This window comes from Corapipo altera, unplaced genomic scaffold (assembly GCF_003945725.1).
Source record: "Corapipo altera isolate COAL_440 unplaced genomic scaffold, ASM394572v1 48b, whole genome shotgun sequence".
Classification (NCBI taxonomy): domain Eukaryota; kingdom Metazoa; phylum Chordata; class Aves; order Passeriformes; family Pipridae; genus Corapipo; species Corapipo altera.
In genome coordinates, this window is record NW_020884884.1 from 10,977,889 (window position 1) to 10,998,204 (window position 20,316).

At 40.7% G+C, this 20,316-nt stretch overlaps 2 protein-coding genes across 6 annotated transcripts in view; one reads left to right on the top strand and one right to left on the bottom strand.

Annotated features, from left to right (window-relative positions):
- Nucleotides 1-2,297, bottom strand: part of BABAM2 (BRISC and BRCA1 A complex member 2) — a 168,913-nt gene extending 166,616 nt beyond the window's left edge. For 2 of the 3 annotated variants that reach the window (XM_027641654.1, XM_027641656.1), the window contains exon 1: nt 1,767-1,833. The gene's annotated coding sequence lies outside the window, so the exon portion shown is untranslated. Of the gene's footprint in view, nt 1-1,766; nt 1,834-2,205 lie in introns of those variants that run through there. The other variant, XM_027641655.1, reaches the window with a different exon arrangement.
- RBKS (ribokinase) overlaps nt 2,089-20,316 on the top strand; it is a 70,794-nt gene continuing 52,566 nt past the window's right edge. For all 3 annotated transcript variants that reach the window (XM_027641658.1, XM_027641660.1, XM_027641659.1), the window contains exon 1: nt 2,089-2,213. In XM_027641658.1, the coding sequence (XP_027497459.1) occupies nt 2,164-2,213 (50 nt within the window). In that variant the 5' untranslated portion in view covers nt 2,089-2,163. The remainder of the gene's footprint in view (nt 2,214-20,316) is intronic.

A 20,316-nucleotide genomic window follows, 5' to 3' on the forward strand; every position in this document is an offset into this window, starting at 1 on the left:
AGCGATGTAATGCATTACCTCGTTTGGTACTTTTCAACCAAAAATTACTGCCTACTTACCTTTATTCTTCCCCAGAGGGAGTGAGAGAACACAAGCCCACACTTGACCTATTTCAATGCAAAGTCCAGTGGCTTACATTGAACTGCTAACAAAGATGAGTTTAAACTAAAACACTTTGCACAAGAGCGGCTAAAACAGGGCACATACTTTAGTCTGCCAGCCCTGCTGTAGGGAAGAGTAATTTCAAGCAGGGGGCAGGTGGGCTCAGGAAGATAAGAACTTAAACCATGACAAAATGCTGAAAAACAAGCTATCCTTTTAGAAATCTTAAACTCATACACAAGGACCTCAGAACTGGTTTTAACACATTTTAAGGGGAGTGTGTTATGAGAACGAAGTTGTGAGAAATAAGAGATACACATGGTAGCCACAGTTGAACAGATGCACCTTCCAAAATGAACTGCAGAATGAGATTCCTTATCTTTTTGTTAATAAAATTTACAGATATTGTCAAATCAAGATATACATTACTGTTAGGCATTTTTTCTGAATTTTTGTATCTTTTTTTTTAATCACAATACCTTCTATATAAGCCATATCAGTTAAACTAATTTATTTTGTAAACAAAGGGCTTTATAAACTAGAACACAATTTGTACCATTTTTTTAAGTTTCAGATGTCATATACATTTTTTTTCCTCCTAGCTTAAGTTTCCCACAGTACTGGAAACCAAACACCAACAAACTCAAAGGAATTAACAAAAACAAAATTCACTGGACTGTTTCCCTTCCAAAACAAAGCATTTGAAAGAAACAAACGAAACTAGTAGTTGGATCCCTTTAGATTCAGCTGGCTGAATAACTTCAGGCTAATGTTACATATGCCTCAAAGTAACCATGGGGTCCCAGGCACTGCTTCAGGCACTGCTTCAGGCACTGGACAGTGTCTGGATGACAGATAAGTCTGTCCCTCCACCCCCGGCAACAGCATTATGGGCATTTAGTGAAGCTTTAAGGCGGCAAAGGAGCGCGAGGGGACCTTTCCTGTCTGACCCTCTTGGCGTGGCCGTCGGCAACGTGGTTGTGTGGTTTTCACTTTGGGGGTGGCAGGAACGGGTGTTTGGGTGTGAGTGGGGAAAGGAGGGGACCCACCACCACCAGCACCTCCTGCTGCTGTGCTCGAACGCACGCACGGAATGCTCCCAGCAACGTGGATCTGCGGGGTCCCAGGACACCCCTGACCTCCCTCAGCCCTGGGACGGGAGAACGCTCAGAATCCAAGGTGGGTCAGGCTGGAAAGGGACCACAGTGCGTCACCTGGTCCAACCTCCCGACTCAGACAGGGTCATCCTAGAGCACACTGCACAGGACTGCATCCAGGTGGTTCCTGAATTCCAGAGAGGGAGACCCCACACCCTCTCTGGACAGCCTGTCCCGGTGCGCAGTCACCAGCACAGTAAAGAAGCTCTTCCTCATATTCAGTTGGAACTTCCTGCGTTCCCGTTTCTCTCCGGGCTGGCCCTGGCCCGGCCCAGCCCCACTCCCTCCCCAGCCGGGGCCGCCCCGTGCGAAGGCGGTGGGGCCACCACCCGCGGCGCTGCGCCCGCCCCGCCCCAACCCAGCGCCGCTGTTTACACCGGCCTCCGCCGACTCCGGGTCAGTTCCTCCCGGCGCCAGATCCCAACTCGCCCGCTTCTGCCCCAGGAGGGGCAGGAGCGCTGCTCCCTCCCCCCGCGCCCGTCCCGCTCGCCCCGGCCCCGCCATTACCTACGGCGGCCGGAACTCGCCGCTTGGCAACGGCGTGCGCGCCCCCGCTCCCGCCGTGCGCGCCCCCGCCCCGCCGCGCGCCGTGCGCGCCTCCGCTCCCCCCACGCCGCCGCCGCTGCCGTCCCCGCCCGGGCCGGAGGGGTCTTCGCAGGCCCCGATAGTGGTGGCTGTCGCAAGTGCCTGAGCGGGCTGTCTGGCGGCTCGGCCGCGGCCGGAGCGGGGCAGGGGAGGCGGGAGGAGGGGGAGCCGCCGTGGCAGCAGGCGCTCGGCAGGGCAACACTGCCGGGCGAAGGCCCCCGCGGGCAGCCCGTCGCCCCTGGCAACGGGCGAAGCGGCGGCGGGGCCGGGCCGGGTCGGGGTCAGGGTCCGGGGCAGGGTCCAGGGGCCGCCCGGCGCCATGGCCGCGCAGGTGGTGGTGGTGGGATCCTGCATGACCGACCTGGTCAGGTCAGTACCGCCAGGGGGTTTCCTGCGGCCCTGAGGTCGCGGAGCGCAGGGCGTCGCGGTGCTCGGGGCAGAGCGGGGGCTCCCGGCCGGGCTGGAGCCGGGCGGGCGTCACGTTCCTCCCCAGGCCAGGATGGCAGGGGCGGAGCGCTCGGCCCCGGGCAGAGGGAACCGCGGCTGCGGCCGAGGCGGGGGAGGGACCGCGCACCGAGACGGGCTGTACAGGGAGCGTGTGGAGTCTCCCTCACGGGAGAGGCACAAGAACGTCTGGACACAATCCTTTGCCATGAGGTCTAGGATGACTCTGCCTGAGCAGGGAGGTTGGACCAGGTGACCCGCTGTGGTCGCTTCCAACCTCACCCATTCTGGGATTCTGTGCAGGGGGGCGGCTAGGCCCGGGTGATGTCAGCCCGCAAATAGTGCTTTGAAAGAAGAGTGTGGGAACGGGGAGAAGTTTGAACGTGTTTGTGCGCTGGAGCTTTGATCAGCTGTCTGTGACTGGAGAGAGGAGAGACTCGGGTTTGTGTTCTCAGCTGTGCCGAGTGGGTCGGCCTTGGCCTGGCCAGGAAAGCAGTGTTTTACAGTAACCTGCACGGGAAACCGTGAACTCTGAGACTTATTACCAGCAGAGGAGTCTGAAACGATTTTGTGGAAGTAAATAAAGCTGGTCAACTGTAACACATTTTCAGTTCAAAGCATTTGTCACCACTGGAAAAACGATAAAGAAACAGTATGACGAAACCGAAGGTAACTCCATGAAACAGTAGGTTGTAAGTTGATTACTTGCAGGCAACGTTTTGTGTGACACTTTGAAATGAGATTGGAGGGGGGCAGAGGGAATGCCTCCCAAGCTGTTTGTATCCGAACAGATCAAGAAGTGGATATAGGAAGCCCTCAAAAATTTAGCACCTCTGCACCCCAAAACTGTTTTTTAAATTATTACATCAGTTTTTTGAAGGAATACCTTAATTTATTTTTATTCCTTTTCTGGGCATTTTGCTTTTCAAATTAAGTACTTGGGTCTAATTGTCTTTTTTTTTTTTTTTTTGGACATAGGTAAGGTCTGGAAACGTCTTCTAAAAACTAAAGCACAGAAGCTCATAAAAGGTCTTGGTTCCTGTAGCCTGGGCTTTATAGTGAATACTAAATATTGGGAGAATTCAAGCAAAATTGCAAGAGTTTTCAACAATGCAAATCCTAACCTGAACCAACTGATCTTACCAGTCCCAGTAAACTTCCAAATCAGTCTTTGATTTTCACTATTTTAAACACATCTGTTTCTAAACTATATATGCAGACTTGGTTAAAATAGGCTTTAAAAGTTTATGTATCTGGACTGCATCAGCTGGTCCTGCTAGGAATTCTGCAGTAAAAAAGTATCCTCTATCCACAGGCAATTATACCAAAGCCTGTGGGCCAAGAAAGTGCAGAATATGTGATTAGAAGAATATGCTGAGAAGTACCATTTAGGTATAGACTTGTGTTGCAGAAACAATTAAATCCCTTAAATAATCATAGAACCTGTGTCAGAAAGATTTAATGCTTTATGTAATCTGCAGAACAGGATGGCAGCTTTCCAAGAGGAATAGTTGTCTTGTAAGTCAGAGTAAGAACTGTGGAACTGATCTTGACGTTATGTGTGAATGAGCTATCAGATGCTCCTGACGTTGCACTGAAATGTAAAATGTGGTGCTCTAACCTCAAGACGTTCCTTTTCCTGTCTGTTGAAAGTGTGGAGGAAAAAATAATCAAAAAATTCTGACAACTGCAGCTTTGGGCTTTTTTTGACACTTAAACAAACAAACAAGAAAACTCCCTTTTTTATTTTTTTTTGGCTGCAAATCTGATATGATAGGAATGCATCATTCATTTGAAGCCATATTAGCTGGCCACACTGTAACCAGAGATTACAGCGTGGGCTGTAGCGATAGATGCTGTTACACTGAGATTAAGTGGTCAAAGAAAAGCCATTTCATTTTTCAATCAGCTGAGAGGATTTCTTAAATTGTACAAATGCTATCACAAGCATGTATCTGACTCACCATTATTAGCCTCTACTTTAAGGAGCAGTGGAGAGCTTTTTGTGTGTGATAAGCTAATTCGCAACAAACAGCTTCATTCTTTCTGTTACTAGCACAGGACTACAAACACTTAGCAAAATAAGAAAAAGAGTGTGTTTAAGTTTAGCTGACAAGAGTTTAATCTGGAAAAAGCCTCCATATAGTACCAGTGTAGACATAGTTTAAATTTATCTTGGGTTACAAAAATCTGTGTAAAATTACCGGAAAGGACTAAGCAGTAGGCTTGGTTGTACCTAGGTGGAACAGGAAACTATAAAGTTTTATTAAATGTGGTAAAAACTGTTGGGTTAGGATTAGGATTGGTGCCAGGAGCATAACTCTTGACTGTCTTTGTATCTGGGATTTAGAGGGGGCTGCATATTCTAGATTTAAAGCTAGGGTTCTTTTCAGCTGGAATGAAAGAGCATTCGGGGGGGTTGTGAGTTTGTCTGTCATTTGTGCTGTTGTTTCAGTTTGCAAGAGACTTGGATAGCAGTGTTCATGTTAAATGCCTGTCACTCATCTGGAGGAGCCCGAATGAATTTGTGAGTCACGCAGAGGAGGTCAGACACATTTTTGGATACATTGTGTTTGATGGGCATATTCACTGCTCAACACTAAAGCCTGTCTTCTTAGAAGATAATGATATTTTTTGAGACTCTGTAAGAGCTACACAAACTCTGAGTTACTGTGTTGTAACTCAAACTGGTAAAATACCATGTTGGCCCTTTAAAATACAGCCTTGTCCTTCTGTCTGGACAGCTAGAAGCTCAGAGTGTCAGACTTTAAATGGTAGTGTCAGGCTTTAAATGTTAAGCATTCCCAGGTCTGTAGAGACAAGGTAGTGAAAAATTTCAAGCTACCACTGGACATATGGTAGCCAGATTCACCACTAAAAAAATCAGTGCAAAATGGTTTTACTCAGTACATAAACTGATGATTTAAAGAAGCGTAACCTCTGTGTGAAATGGAAACATACAGTTTGAAATTTGCTGTATTTTATGTAATGACTGAGGCAGAAAAGGACAGGGACTTTCTGTTAAAGACAGATATTCAGATTTGATTATTTTGAGAAATAATCAAATTCAGAAGAAAGGGTAGTTTGTCTTAAAATTCTTCTAAAGGGAAGAGGCCCAATGGTTTGCTTTTAAAACACTGTTCTTATTGGAAATTCTTTTCTCATTGTGCTGTAGCGCTGCAGTGGCAGAATGTGGGTTTTCTAAAGTGAACTTCATATGATCAAAACAACCTCACGTACATACATGCAGTAAACCACACTCTTTTGGCTTAGTAGGACCAGGAACAAAACATATTTGTGGTCACAATCACAATCAACACTTCATTGGCAATAGCAGGCAACAGTAATAGAAAACAAAAACAGCATTATTCTATATGATCTAGATATCAAACCAGATGGGTACTATCCATAGTATTATTTAAATAATTTCTCCTCTGACTCATATTTGCAGACTGGTCGTGGCATTGGCATTTTAATTCATATTAAATCAGGACAAGACTAAACATATAAACCAATGAGAGCCAGACACACTAAAACAATTACAATAAACAGAAGAAACTTTGGCGTGGCAATGGAAAACAGCACAAGCATAGAACAAAATCTAAGATGGAAAAACAGTCTTTGGATAGTCACAACAACAACAGCCTTTCAGTTTAACTTAAGAGAATGACACCACAGTCCAAATACTGGAAAACTATATTTGTTAGAATGTTCAGAATTTAAAGAATTTTCTATGGACCTCTTTCCTATCATCATGTTGCTTCACTCCCTTTAGGGAGTAGAAGTAAAAGTTCTGCTTCCAGCCTACTGTTGTAACAACCAGCCTTAATAATTATCGTGAGTATTAAAGTGATTGACCAAAAGTATTCAGCAGGAGAAGAAAGACAAGGCGGAGAAGGCACTGAGGTGCACACAGAGTGCTGTGTTGCTGAACTGGGGCAGACAGCAGTGACAAAAGCACACTCAGTATAAAGATCCCAGACGGACACATCACATCACCTTTGCTAACTGAGCACAACCTCTGCCTGGGCCAAATGGCAAAGGTATCATCTCTAATGAGATCCTACGTCTTCATCTTAAGTCTCTAGTGGTGGTTATTGTCTGCTGAAGTAAATGGCTCATTGGCACATTAGAAATGTCCATGGTCCAAAGCAATGTATGCACTTTCCTGTTTAGAACTGCGTTATTTAGAACAATAATTTCAGGAGGTTGTGGTGGGAATATGAAGAGGAATTTTCTTACATTTCTTTTGAGTGATCAGAGGAAATCTCACATATGACTTCATTTTCTTCTTTGCTTTGTTTCCAGATCTCACACATGTTCTCATTTCCACCATTTCTCCTGCACGCACAGTCACCAACTTTTAATGGTTTTGTCTTGGTTTAATATTTTTTCTGCTCTTCAGCTTCTCCTAGCAGCAAAGTGTTCTAGAATCCTTCAAATTCATTTCATTTGTGTTTTTGTTTTTATCTGTAATGCTTCCCCTGCAGCAGCCACTCCTCGTTCTAGTCAATCTGCCATTGCCAGCAGCATGGGAAAGCACAACTGTGAAGGAATACAAGCTTAGTCCAGTTGAGGAAATTAATCTTCTGGATTCAGAGAAAGGCATCAAGGCATGAGAGAATGTGTCATCTGTGAATTGTTTAATTTATGTAAAGGTGAAAAATCTGGGCTTGATTTCAGAGCCAGCGCTGTCTACCCCTTGTCTTCTTTTCTGACCTAGCAAAGTCTGGGTGCGTAGTAAACGCTGGATGCACAGGCTCAGCATTTTGAAATTCTACTCTGATTTTGGAGGACCTAAATGTGGTTTAGAGAAACTTCTCTTTGCCTTCTCTTGCATAGCAGGAAGAAAGTTGTGTCTTGGGGCCCCAAAAAGAAAAATGGGATAAGAATCAAGTTGACGAAATCTTCAGTAATGTCATTCACTAAGAAAATTGTCTTCTGTGCATATACAGCTTTTGAATATCTCTAGTGGCCGAGACACTGCTGATGTGGGGCCTGATCCAAGCTCATTCATGTCAAAGAAGCTTTTCACTGCTGTAAACTGAAATTAGATTGTTGTCCCCCAGCAAAATCTGAGTGATGGTTTATTTTAGGATGAGACATAGTTTAATGTTCTGGCATGTTAAAAGTATTTGGTGTTATACTCCACACCTGAAAAGCTTCCAACAAAGTTCTTCTAACAAAAAATGACAAAATATTGAAGAGGGAAAAGAAGGGAAAATGTCTGCTTGGGCACTTTTTAAATTAACACAAAATAACTAGGGCAAGGCCACCAGGGCCTTTTTTTAACCCGTTACAAGAGCTGCATTTGCAACCAAGGTTATGAACCCCAAGCGAGAGACAGTGCGGCATTGATCCCAGCTGGCACCTTCTGAAAGAAACTGTTGTTTGTGCCACAGAGGATGCTGTGGGCCCTCTCTGAGGAGGACTGGTGGTACTAGAACACCTGCTCAGCCCTTGTCTTTGGCTCTTATCCATGAAAACTTTTTTTTTTTTCCTCCCCTTACTAAATGGAAATGGAGGAAGTTTTAAAAGTCTCGGGAAATATGAATGTGAATCTGGTCACACAATGTCTTTCAAGTTAAGCACAAAAAAAAGTGTTGCTTTCTGGATTCTCTTTAATTGAAATGTCCCTGCCCTTTCATTTGGTGCCTTCATTTTGTGTCCTACTCTACTGTCTGCTGTAATTAGGCACTGTCTTTTCTTCCAGAGGCAATTCCATTTCAGCAATAACTAATATGCCTCTTGTTCTTTAGACTTGTTTATCTAGTTAAGTTTTAATAGTATGTATTCAGTAGTGGTTTTGAGCTAAAGAATACCCTTTGTGGTACTACAGTCAGGCCTGTACTACATGAGTGCCATAGCTGAAGTAATTTCTTTGGCTTCCCAGTCACTGAGAGTAGCACTATTTGCCCTACTGTACACTGGAAAACAATTTAGAGTTTGAGGACAGGAAGAAGGGCAGTTTGCTTTGTAAAAAAGTAGGGAAAAGGTAAAGAGAATTAAGGAAGGTGTTAAAAATGGCAAAGGTGGTAGGAAAGACCTAAGGTTTTACTGCAGAAAGTGTGAAGAGTCTGTGGAGTCAAATTTGAGATAAAAAGCAGGAAAACTACAGTCCTAACAGTGACAGGTCCCCTGCTGTCCAAAGGCGCCTTGTTTCTTCCTTCGCTTTCTGTCAGCTCTTCCTACCTGCTTGCTTACTGCAATTTTCTCACATGGCTGCATGGCAAGGACCAGGGAAAAGCTCTGTTTTAGTCCTGCTATCTTCTCCCAGCACCAGCATTTTGGAAGATATGGCACTGAGTAAGGCCTCTGTTACCTCCTCCTTCCCATGAACGAGTTCCCAGCTGTCTGCTTCTGTTCCTACCAGCTGCAATGTCTGGTCTGTTTGAGTTGGTAAATTGCTTTGAGATCCTTCAAGATGAAAGGTTCTACTTAAGTGAGATCATTATCGCCTTCTACATTTCTCCACACCCTGTTCTTGGTTCAAGCTTCTTGTCTCGTCTCAATTTGGGGTCCAGCACAGTGCTCAACATTCTCAGCTCATGGCAACACAAAGCTTGCACATGAATTTCAGCTTCCAGTGCTTGAGTTGCTTGATGCCTCTCAGAATACTTCAGAGCTGAAGGTTAAATATATGTATTTTCCTGAGCCAATGCCAAAATGCTTAGCACTTGCCACACTGAGATTGTACTTCTGCATTTGTGTCTGACTTCATCTTATTTTGTGTGCTTCAAGAGACTGTGGAGTTCTCTTCCTCCCACTTCTGAAGTACTTACTCATTCTAGGAAGCATTCCAGCTACAATGTTGTTTTGAGATCCTACATTGTATTCTTATAGCCCTACTTTGTTCATGTTCTTGTGGTTAAACTGTAAGCCTGTCAGGGCAGGGATTTTTCACTCCTCTCTGGTGTAGTGAACTTACAAAGGGGAACCCTGACAGGAGTTCAGAGAGCTCTCTGTTCAAAGACTCATAAGCAGTAACACAATGTTTGGGCAGGAGAACCCTTTTTCTGTTCAGCTGCAAGTCTAGTTGTCGTCTTCATCTTCCATATTTTAATTGGCTAGTGAGAGAGTTTTTCACTGTATAGTATCTATGTGTTTTTATTCCCTATGTCATTCACATTCCAGTGAAATTTCCCTCTTTCCTATGAAAGTGAGGTCATCTTAAACCTGTGTTTATGATACTGCAGTCATTTCCATGGCAGTAGACTATGATATCATCAGTGGAGGATTATGCCTTTCCTATGTGTGTTAGCAATTAAAAATTATGGTTTGTGAGATAAAACTAGTGTTTACCAAGCTTTTAGGTTTAGTCCATGTGAAGCTGGGAAACTATTGCTTAATTCTCTAGAGAGTTCACTTGGGTAATGGAGTAAATGAATCCAGAAACATTTTGATCCTAGCAGGTGATATGTTTTTGGGGTGTATTTTCCTAATGGGAGAAGAAAATCAGCTACTCCATCTTGTGTTGTCTCGCCTGGCAAAGAACACTTGTCTGAAACCCTGTGGCACTCCTTATGGTTTTGTTATTCAGGGCTACTTAAATGCTTGACTTAAAGATTCACAAAATTGCCAATTTTCTCATTAGGCTGGCATTTTTCACCTTTGGAGGTCAGTAAGCTATTAGACACTACCCACAAAAGGAAAATCACGTGATCATAAGTCTTTTCATCTTTTTAATGGGTGTCCTATTTGCCAGCTATCAGTAGCTGAATCTCTTTGTTCAACCTTCCTAAGGATGTACATACTTTCTAATGGGTTGCTGACAGCAGAGTCCAGTTTCAACACTGTGATGGCAAAAGAAAATTCATCCATTTAAAATACAGTGTCCAGTGCTAGAACAGTTGCTAATGCTGCAAGATGAGAACGGTGGATTTACAACATCATTTACTTCATCCCTTCAAATACTTAAGAATTTTTAAGCCAAGAGAGTAGACTTTCCTAAACAAGAGTGAAGAGAAAGGGGAAAGACATCAGATGAAAATTCATAGAGAAAGAACATTGTCAGTCAACGTATTGCCACATGAGACAAAATTTATAATACTTTTTTATTAATGTACTTTAATTTCAGAAATACACTACACCTCTGCACATTTCAGCCTGTCTGTTTTCCCACCTAACAGAACTGAACTCTCATAAAATACCTGTTCAATCAATCTGGGTAAGACCATTAGGAAAAAAATGTTGAAATGGTGTGCCCTAAGTGTGTATTAGGACTTGCATGTGTCTGGTTTCACAGAAAGTCTGGGATGTGAAAGCGTTCTTGCCAAAATTATTACCATGTTAGTGACTACAGTGGAAAAAAATTCCATTTCCCATAGTCATTTGTGCAAATGGAATCAGGGTGGAATAAAAAGACAGATAGACAAAATTACTATATGTAGTTTTTGGAAACTGAGATTACTAATGCTGTAACAGATCTGGTCCTTATTTCAGGTGAAGTTACAGCACCTCCTGAGTGCCCAGCTTCCCCATCATTCTGCATTCCGGCTGAGGCTTCATCTGTCCTTGGAAAACCCGGAGTGATACCTCTCTTGGAAGAAAATGAAAAGTCAGGAAACAATAACGTTATGATCAGGGAAGAGGCTGTTGGGATAAAAGTTTATTTACCAGTTGCCCAATTGGTTGTGTAAGGGGGTTGTGTTCATTTCCACTACAGAAGGATGACATTTCATCTCAGGAATGCACTGTAGGATATGGCCACAGCTTCACATTGTAACATCCCACTTTACAGATAGAACAACTGTCGCCTTTTGCTCTCTGTAGGGTTCTTAGGCATCTGAGCAGTTCCAAGTAAACAGCATGCAAAATGGCAATCCACGGAGCACTGGCATTGTCAGTACTCCAGGGTATTCCTTGGGCTTCTGCTGTATCCCAATGACACAGATGGAATATTATGTTGTGAATGTATCTATAATTTCTAGCCCCAAGGAATGCTATTACCATGTAACTCCCACAGTTTTTTTATTGATTTGGTTATTTTCCTGCTATTGCTGGAAATTCTTTCTGACTATTTAAAATAAAACATCTCTTGCCTTTTCAATCTGGAGGTGTTTGACGCACAAGAGTCTTGTACAGCCAAATGGGAATTTGTCTAAAGGAACTCCTTTGAAAGTATTTGTCACAATAAGAAATTGTTAGGCACTGTATTTTAACACCCAACACTGAGGATATTGTATTTTCTCCTCCTTTGTGAGCAACAGAATGGTATGATTAATAGTTCTGTCTTGTTAATGAATTACTTACTGGCTGTACTGTTAATGGAAATAACCATTTTCCTAGATTCATTTCTAGACATAAATATCTTTGGGTGAATTTCAGTACTCTTGACTGTAAAGAGCTGCTGGCACAAATCAAAAGCTGCAATAAAAATCGTACAGAGTCGATGGTAACAAATTTTTGTAAAAACGCTCTGGGCAGGTATATATGTTATGTTGCCTCTAGGAGCTGTCTGAGCTGTTCTTTCCAAAGGAGCTTACCAGTAAGGTTTTGTTTGCTTGTTTTGTATGGCTCCAGTTGTTAGCTCCTATATCAAGCTGCAGTAAGTTATTTGATGCTGACATCCTGGCTCCCTTAAGGATCCTTTTATCATATACTTTGAGCCTGAAGAAAATACAAAATTATTTTTCACTAGTATGCTGCCTAAATAGGTGCAGCTTTATAGAACACGTTGATCTTTGTGACAACTAATTATAAAATAAGAAGGTGGTAATGTTCCTGAATATATCAGTGTGTTCTCTTCTGTGTTTTATTCTCCTTTCCATTTCTGAATTTAGTCTATTTTTCTCCTTTTTTCCTGTACTAGATTACTAGCGTGTCATCCCTGAACCATGAAATTTCCCCTTAGTTGCCTTCTCCTCTTCTTGTTGTCTTTCTACATGACATTCTTACAGTGTACTTCTCGTCTGAATTGGTCTTCTCCTGCCTCTCATCTCTCAAAAGATAACTTCTACTTTCAAAGAATCATAACTCTGTTTCATTAATTTATTCTATCCATCACTTGCTGTACTTCCTGTGTTCTTTCAGATCCCCATTTGTAGAAAATGCATAAACCTTGGTAGTATAAACAACAGAAAGAAAAAAACTTTGGTCAGAACTGAAAATAAAGGATAAGCAAGTTCAGTACTCATGTGGAAAGACAGGCATTTTCCATGTTCTTAGCTGTAATGAGAGTGAATATACCTTCTTTCTAATCGTCTGATCCTGCTAGTATTATTCATGGGGAATATCCTGTTAGTATTGTTCAATTGTTTTTAAAATACATTTTCTTTCTTTTTTTTCCCAGAAAAGGCAAAGTAAAAAATGACCGGTTGGGAAAAAGCAGCGTTTTCTGTTGAACTCATATTACTCCATATAGAGGCAGCAAAAAGAGCAGATTTTTCTTCAGTTTTTACTCCCTGTTGCTCATTAAATTTTGTGCTTTAATGGAGACATAGGAGTTGTCCATTGGTAGGCATCAGAATCCAAGATTATACAGAATTACACCTTTCTTTCTGGTATTTAAGGATCTAGTTTTCCCAAGAGAACTTAAATCACGAAAAAGGTAAAGGTGCTTACCTAGAGGAGATTCCAACCTGTCCCAGCAGACTTAACCTTGGCCAGCAAAGCCCAGGCACCCCCACACACACCCTGCACATTCTCATCTTTGCCCTACAAGCCTTAATGTTACTGTAATCCCAGATTTTATTTGATGCCTCTATAATTAGATTGAACTTCAGAGAACAATTTTTATATCAGTGAATCAGCAACAAGATAGTTTCAAAGTAAAAACTTGACCAAAAATTTAGCCCTGAAGTGGTCAGGCAGTTGGACTTGATGGTAGTTGTAGGTCCCTTCCAACTGAACTATTCTATTCTATTCCCATATAATAAATATAAATATATTTAAAAATATTTATTGCATTCATTATCTATGATACACTGATTAAGTGTACATAAACAAAGTATTGTTTTGATTATACTTTTAATTCATGACCCGTATGGATTCTGTAAGAAGCACTATACTTACAAACTTGATGAAAGATATCATACTTGTCAAAATTCCTGTGCTTTTAGGACAACATCTTATTGAAAAGAATTGTTAATATTTGGGCCACACTGTTACTTTGTCTTGACGACTGTGTAGTGAGAGCATATCTATGATGTTGCTCCTAATATTATAATTTATAAAGCACAATGTACTTGTCTGCAAAATACCAGTACTTAATGGTATAGGGAGATTATTTTTATTTTTTACCTATAAAAGATGGACAGCGAGATTTTGTATGGTAGATACCCTGTTTTCTGTATGATAGCAAAGCAGAAGCACAGATCACTTTGTTGATTTACCAGTATATAAAAAAATCATGATGACAAGAACAAGGACCCTGTGACCTATCGAATCAACCATATTATTTCCACTTTGTTTTTGTTGTCTGATAAATCCTTTTTTTAAGAGGTATAGAAAAGATTAATGTTCACATGTCTTGTTTATCTTAATCTATCCTTGGGCATATAAAGATTGCTCTTTGCTTGGGTTGCAAAGGTTGTTTTGTTTTGTATTGGGTTTCTTTTCTACTTTAGCCCTGGTATTTTATTATGATATAATGTTCTGCTCAGCACAGGAACTGTAGGCAGCCTACTTCAGTCCTGGGTGAGCACAGTGTGTTTCAGAGACAGTGTATTCTAACATTGCCATCAGATTGCATTGAAAATAATTATGTAACTGCCATTCCAAAAATAATGTAATCGAGAGACATCAATGAAGAACAACGTGGGAGGCAAATAAAGCTAGAGAGTAGCAATTCTGAAAATTTCCACAATCTTTCTTAAATACAAAACAGATGTTTGGTAAGAATGATGGAATGTTTGCTGAGACTTAAATATCTGAAGATAGCTTTATTTTTGTTTGAGTTTTTAAATCTCTTTAGACCTTCAACTTCAGAATTAAACATTCCACAGATTATGAACTCATCAATGTTGTGCCCACCTTTTCCCCAAATTTAACTGCTGATGGTGTGAGGAATTATTACAGGTTTGTTGTTCCACGAGAAAGCTTTTTACTTTTGGTAATTAGTCAAATAAATAACTTCACTGAGTTGAAGGTTTCATAATCGTAATATAATTCAGGAATTTTGATGTCCTGGTGATATCATAACTTCACTGAAATGCAGTACAGTGCACTACTGTAAATGCTTCAGGGCATTCATCTGGATGCCTTTATATTTGTTTTATCTTTTAATATCTGAGAGGGTAACATTTGATTCTGCACAAAGGGTCAACAAAAATGTTTGTTGAAGTTCTTACAGTGCTGTGGACGTCTCATTCTATATGTTACAAGTTTCACTCTTTTTAAATTGAGACTGTGATTGCACATATAAGAAGATATGACCCTTATGACCCTCCTAGATCTCATTACAGCCATTCATTTAATTTTCTACCTTGCTAGAGATTTTCTACAGTTATTTACGTACTCAGTAATGTGATCTACAAAACCATTTGTCTATTAAAATATATATATATTTGTGTTTCATAAAATACATATTTTCTTCATGGAAAAACTGATTGAACAGATTCCTGCTGCTTTGCACCAATTCATCATTCACTTTTTTGTGTTGTGGTGACAAATTATATTTGATATAAAACAGGTTTAAAAAAAACCTCTGAATGGGTGATGGGGTAAAACTTCTGGATCTCACTGTTCTTCAGCACTGTCCTGCAAAAAAGGCTTCTCATTAAGCATCAATTATTGTGCCTGATACCAGCTTGGGTAGTGTTTCTACAGTGTTCATTACTGTGGGCTAGACAGAGAAGCCAGACTATCAAACATCCAAGCAGTAAGCAAGTATTTTAATTGTCTGAAAAGTTTTTTTGTTTTTTTGTTTAAAGAAAACCTTGTCATGTTCAGGGACATAGGAGGAAGAAAGAATAGAGATTTTCTATGATTTGTAGTTGGTTTTCAGCCATTAAAGATCTGAAGGGAGGCTACGAACCTAGAACCAGATTGCTCCATGCTTAAACCAAGCTGTAGTTAACTAAATTCCTGAGGTAATCTTTTTAGAAATCTTGGAAGTTTTCTACTTTACAATAAGATGTTTTAGTGGATGATTAAAAGGGGTGAAAACATAAATGAGTCAAGAACGTCAGATTTTGAAAAGATTGTGGTCTTTTTGCCTGTGTGTTATGGATACTTTCCCATAGCACATGTTCAGATCTTCAAAATGAAGCTAGACAAAACAGACCAAGGCTAAACCAAAATGTTAAGCCAGATCCAAAAGAGGTCTGAGACTTTTTCACCACAATGTTGTATTAATATTAGAGACAAGAACTATTCTCTCCTTTGTATTTGTTCAGTTCTGAGAACCATGAAAGGCCAGTAAATTATATGTACTAGACAGTGGCTAGTTACACCTACTCTAATCTCACTGGGATTTTCCCCATTCTAGGGAATTCCCAGAAGGGGAGAAAGAGTGAGTTTTGTTCAGTAATGCAAGGAGAACAGAATCAAAGCTAAATTCTAGACCTTTGCATTATATTCCTTTTTATTAAGTAAGTTTTTAATTCAGTATTTCTGCTGCTATTTTCATACCTCTGATCATCTTCACCTTTCTTGAGGAATTAAAAAAAATCTGAATATTTCTTTTGATACTATTTAAATGACAATCATCTTAGGTAATGTGATCTCTAATCTAATGTAGAAATTCTCTTCTCCTCTGACTTGCTTGATGAGAATATTATTGGGGCTTTTTTTGAGAAAAATGTTCATGGGCTTTTCTATTTTCCTTTCTTGTGCTTGTCATTTCTCAGAAAAGTACTGATACTTTATGCTTTTCTTCAATATATCTAATGAGCTAAATATACTGTACTACTTAAGTAAACCTTAGCTGCATGGCATTCACTGTTTTCAACACACAAAGTAGTATCAAATATAAGTTCCAACTTTGGCTTGGGGCAGTTCTGGGTGTACTGCTGCCAGCAGAGGCTCTCCTGCTCATCCCCTCACTTTTTCAGGCCTCCAGGTTCTGGCTCACCCTGGCTGCTGTACAATAAGTTGGACAAATTTGCTGATCCAAATAAAAATTACCTTCTGAAAAAAAACATTTTGAATTAGAAAGCTCCATAAGCAATAAAAGAAGTGCAAGAGAAACAGTGGGAAAATGCTGCCGAGGAGAAGGCATAGTTTTGCATCAGCTTAAGCTAACGGCAGTAATACGTGTTTGTAGTACTTTTGTGTGTTGGAAACAATGAACAGACACTGGTTAGGTGTCAAGGATCGGAATGATTAATTTCAGGATTGATTTATGCAAATGCTGCTTAATATACATCTTTCCCTTTCCCTTTCTTCATTCTTCATACCTTCCGAATATGATCTAGTCACTGCTTAGATGGGAACTTTTCAAGAAAACCCAGATTACCGGGGAAAGGGTCATTAATGACTCAGTATGTTCTGCTTTCACCTCTGATTCAGTGCTTCAACACAGTAGTAAAGGGCTCTGTTCTGGTTTTAATGCCATCCTTCCCAAGGGATGTCTGTGTGAAAATACAAATGCTAATCAGCTCTAGCCTCTAAGGGAACTTGTGGCACGCACTTACTGGAAGAGAGGGTTAAAGTTACTGCAGTGGTGAAACTCTTATGCGTGTACCTTTATTCATCCCAAACCTCTGAAACGTAAGTGGATGTACGATTCTTCATTTGTCACGAACAAATGTGGGCAGCATTGCTCTGTGCTTTACATTTTGTAAAGACTCAGTTGCAATTCTGAGTGATTAGATTCCTTGTTTGTAATATCCAAAGTAATTCAGGATGTTTCAATCTGAACTTTCCTCTATAAATATGATTCAGTAATACAATGTACAATTTGTAAAACATACAGTTTTACATACAGTTATTATACATCTAATAAGTGTTGGGGATTTTTCAAGTTTAGTTTCTGGCTGTTCGTAAGACATGGCAGCTTAGTATCCTTTGCACCATTTATCCCCTCAAAGCTGAGCAGAAGTTGTCACATAAGCAAAGAGAAGTCTGTTGAATAGTAGCTTATATTGGGTTTTTCAGGTCAGTGTTTTCAAATTACGTCAAAGTTGTAAATGGCTTTACAAAACATTTTATGTAACAATTCTGAAAGCCCTTGTGACAGTTTTTCTAATTAACTTATTTAGCCTGGTTTTGGAGTAACATTAGCTGTTTCATCACTTTTAGGCTATTTTGAGTATTCTTTGTGACACCATCAATAAGCCAAGAATTTTTAGGGTTTCTTAATCATACAGATTACTCATCACTGCTTGCTTCTAACAGAAGCCTGAAATGCTCATTAAAATTGTCTGATGTGAATCAGAAGTTAGTATAGTTGCAGAATTAAATGATGAGAGAATAGCATTATATTAGAAAAAAAAAAATCTTGAGTGCTGGTTTCAGAGAAAGTGAAACCTCCAGGCTTATATATAGATCAGTTCTCTGAATTTGTTTAATATGGAAAATAAAAATAGGCTTCTGGAGTGGAGAACTGGTCTGGCAATCATGCCTAAAATGAAGTAAGGTGAAGGGTTTGTTTCCAGTGAACTAAAGGAACCTGCTGCTTGTTCTTGCTTAGTCTGTTTTAGCCTATTTTTAGAATTGGCTAATTATAAATCACTATTCCACCTTGATCCTTTGCCCTTTGCCTTATGCCTTTCCATCAACACAATAAAAAAGGTCATATCCCTGTCTTCCACAAGCTGTTTGATTCCCACAGGCAGTTGTTATACCATGCTACTTGAAGCACTGAGGCCCAGATTCTCCTCTCACCAAGCCTGTTTTTTCACTAGTGAAATTATGATGCTTCCACTGGAGTTGCTTGTTGATGCCAACATAAAAGAGAGAAGAATCAAGTCATAGTCTGGCCACTGTTAAAACAACAATATTTATGGTTGAATGTACTTCTTGAAAATGCATGTGAGCTCTGAACAGTGCTATTAACAGAAGTCTGCTGGGGTGTCACACTTGTTAATCTTTGTCTAAAAATGTATTAGCTTTTCATGGAAGAAAATTCTGTTTAGAAAAAGCTATAATCTTTGGAAAAAAACCAACCTGAGGAATGAAAATAAATTGAGACTTGATACCATTTTCATACTGCAGAATTTAAATGAGAAGACAGTATGAGCTAGTGGTTTGAGCTGATGTCTTATTTTCGGTTTTACCACTGGCTTCTTGACTGACCCAAGGCATCAAAAGGCAAAATGCCTTGACTAAGTTCCATACCTGCAAAACAGAAATAATGATGTCGTTCTGCTTTTTAAGGTGTAGCGAGATCTGTGGATGAAAGGAATTATACAAGAGCTGCTGTTAGTATTTATTACCAAGGCTGGGTGAAACATCCCTTCCTTACTGAATGGCACAGAATTTTAGATGTGTGTGTGCAGTACCCGGGCACTGGCTCAAGAGGAGCTTCCTCAGCTAAGTTTTGTGGCCTTCACTCTCTGCTCCACAACCATCTCTACGTTGCTTCCAGTGGTGAAAATGGTGATAAATTACACATTACCATTAATGAACATTATTTATCTATTACTATTTATCAATACTATTTCTTGTTACACCTTGTTGCCTGAAACTGTACAGCTACTCAGATGCTGGCTGTGGGCAAACAGTTATAACTTAGTAATCCTTTCCATATATATATACATGTATATGAGGTATGTACAAGTATATTTTTAAAAATCTATTAATTTTTATTTAAAATTGTTTAAACATTTCCCAACAAAATGTTCCCAGCTCTGCCTCTCTGGAAATGAGTGCTATTAGCTGAATGTGTGACTCTTCTGAGGTTTATCTGTGGTCACCCACACAAAATAAACCTGCCAGCTGTGTACTGTACCCTCGCACTAAAATCTGAGGTGCTTTGCTAGTGGATGTCCCTAGAGTCTGCATCCCTACCTGGGTCTCTCTAGAAACTGTAACTACTGATGAAGCACAGACATGTAACAACTCCTTCAAAGCCAAAATCTTAATTTCTGGGACTTTGGGACTTACGTGACTTTGCTAGATTCATTTTGGGTTTTCTTGATTTTTTTAATGATCTTAAACCTTTGAACTGATGAATGCTGGAATTGAAAATTAGAGGGAGAAAAAAACATTTGCTTTTTCCTGAGCATTTACAGTGAATTAGGCTCTACTCTGTCATTAATTCCATGAGATTCTGCAAACACCCTTATGCCCTGAAAGTTACAGCATAAGCTCAGATGTATTCTTCATATCAAGTCAAAAAACAATCTGTAGTGATGGCCTAGTGCAGAAGTATAGAATCATAGAACATTCCGGGTTGGAAGGAGCCTTAAAGATCACCTACTCCCAACCTCCCCTGCCATGGGCAGGGACATCTCCCACGAGACCAGTTGCTCAAGGGCTTCTCCACCCTGGCCTTGAACACTGCCAGGGTTGGGGCATCCACCACCTCCCTGGGCAACCTGTTCCAGTGTCTCACCCCCCCCCCACATTAAAGCATTTCTTTGTAATATCTAATCTTTTGTTCCGAACTGGCGATTTTCACAGAATCACATAACGGTTGAAGTTGAAAGAGACCTCAGTGGGTCATCTCCTCCAGCCTCCCTGCTCAAACAGGGTCATCCTAGAGCACATTGCACAGGATTGCGTCCAGGCAGTTCTTGAATATCTCTAGTGAAGGAGAGTCCACAACCTTTCTGGTTCTGTTTCAGTGCTTGATCACCTGCAGAGTAAAGAAGTTCTTCTTCATGTCTGGGTAGAACCTTCTGTGCATCAATTTCTGTCCACTGCCTCTTGTCCTATTGCCTGGCACCACCAAGAAGAGCCTGGCTCCATCCTCTTGACACCCACCCTTCAGATACTTACAGACTTACAACTGAGATCCCCTCTCAGTTACCTCTTCTCAAGGCTGAAAAAGCCTCGCTTCCTCAGCCTTTCCTCATAAGAGAGATACTTCAGTCCCTTAATCCTCTTTGTTGCCCTCCACAACAAAGAGGAGCTCCGTCTCTTTTGTACTGAGGAGCCCAGAACTCAGTTTTTGTATTTTGAAGCTGTTATAAGGTTTATT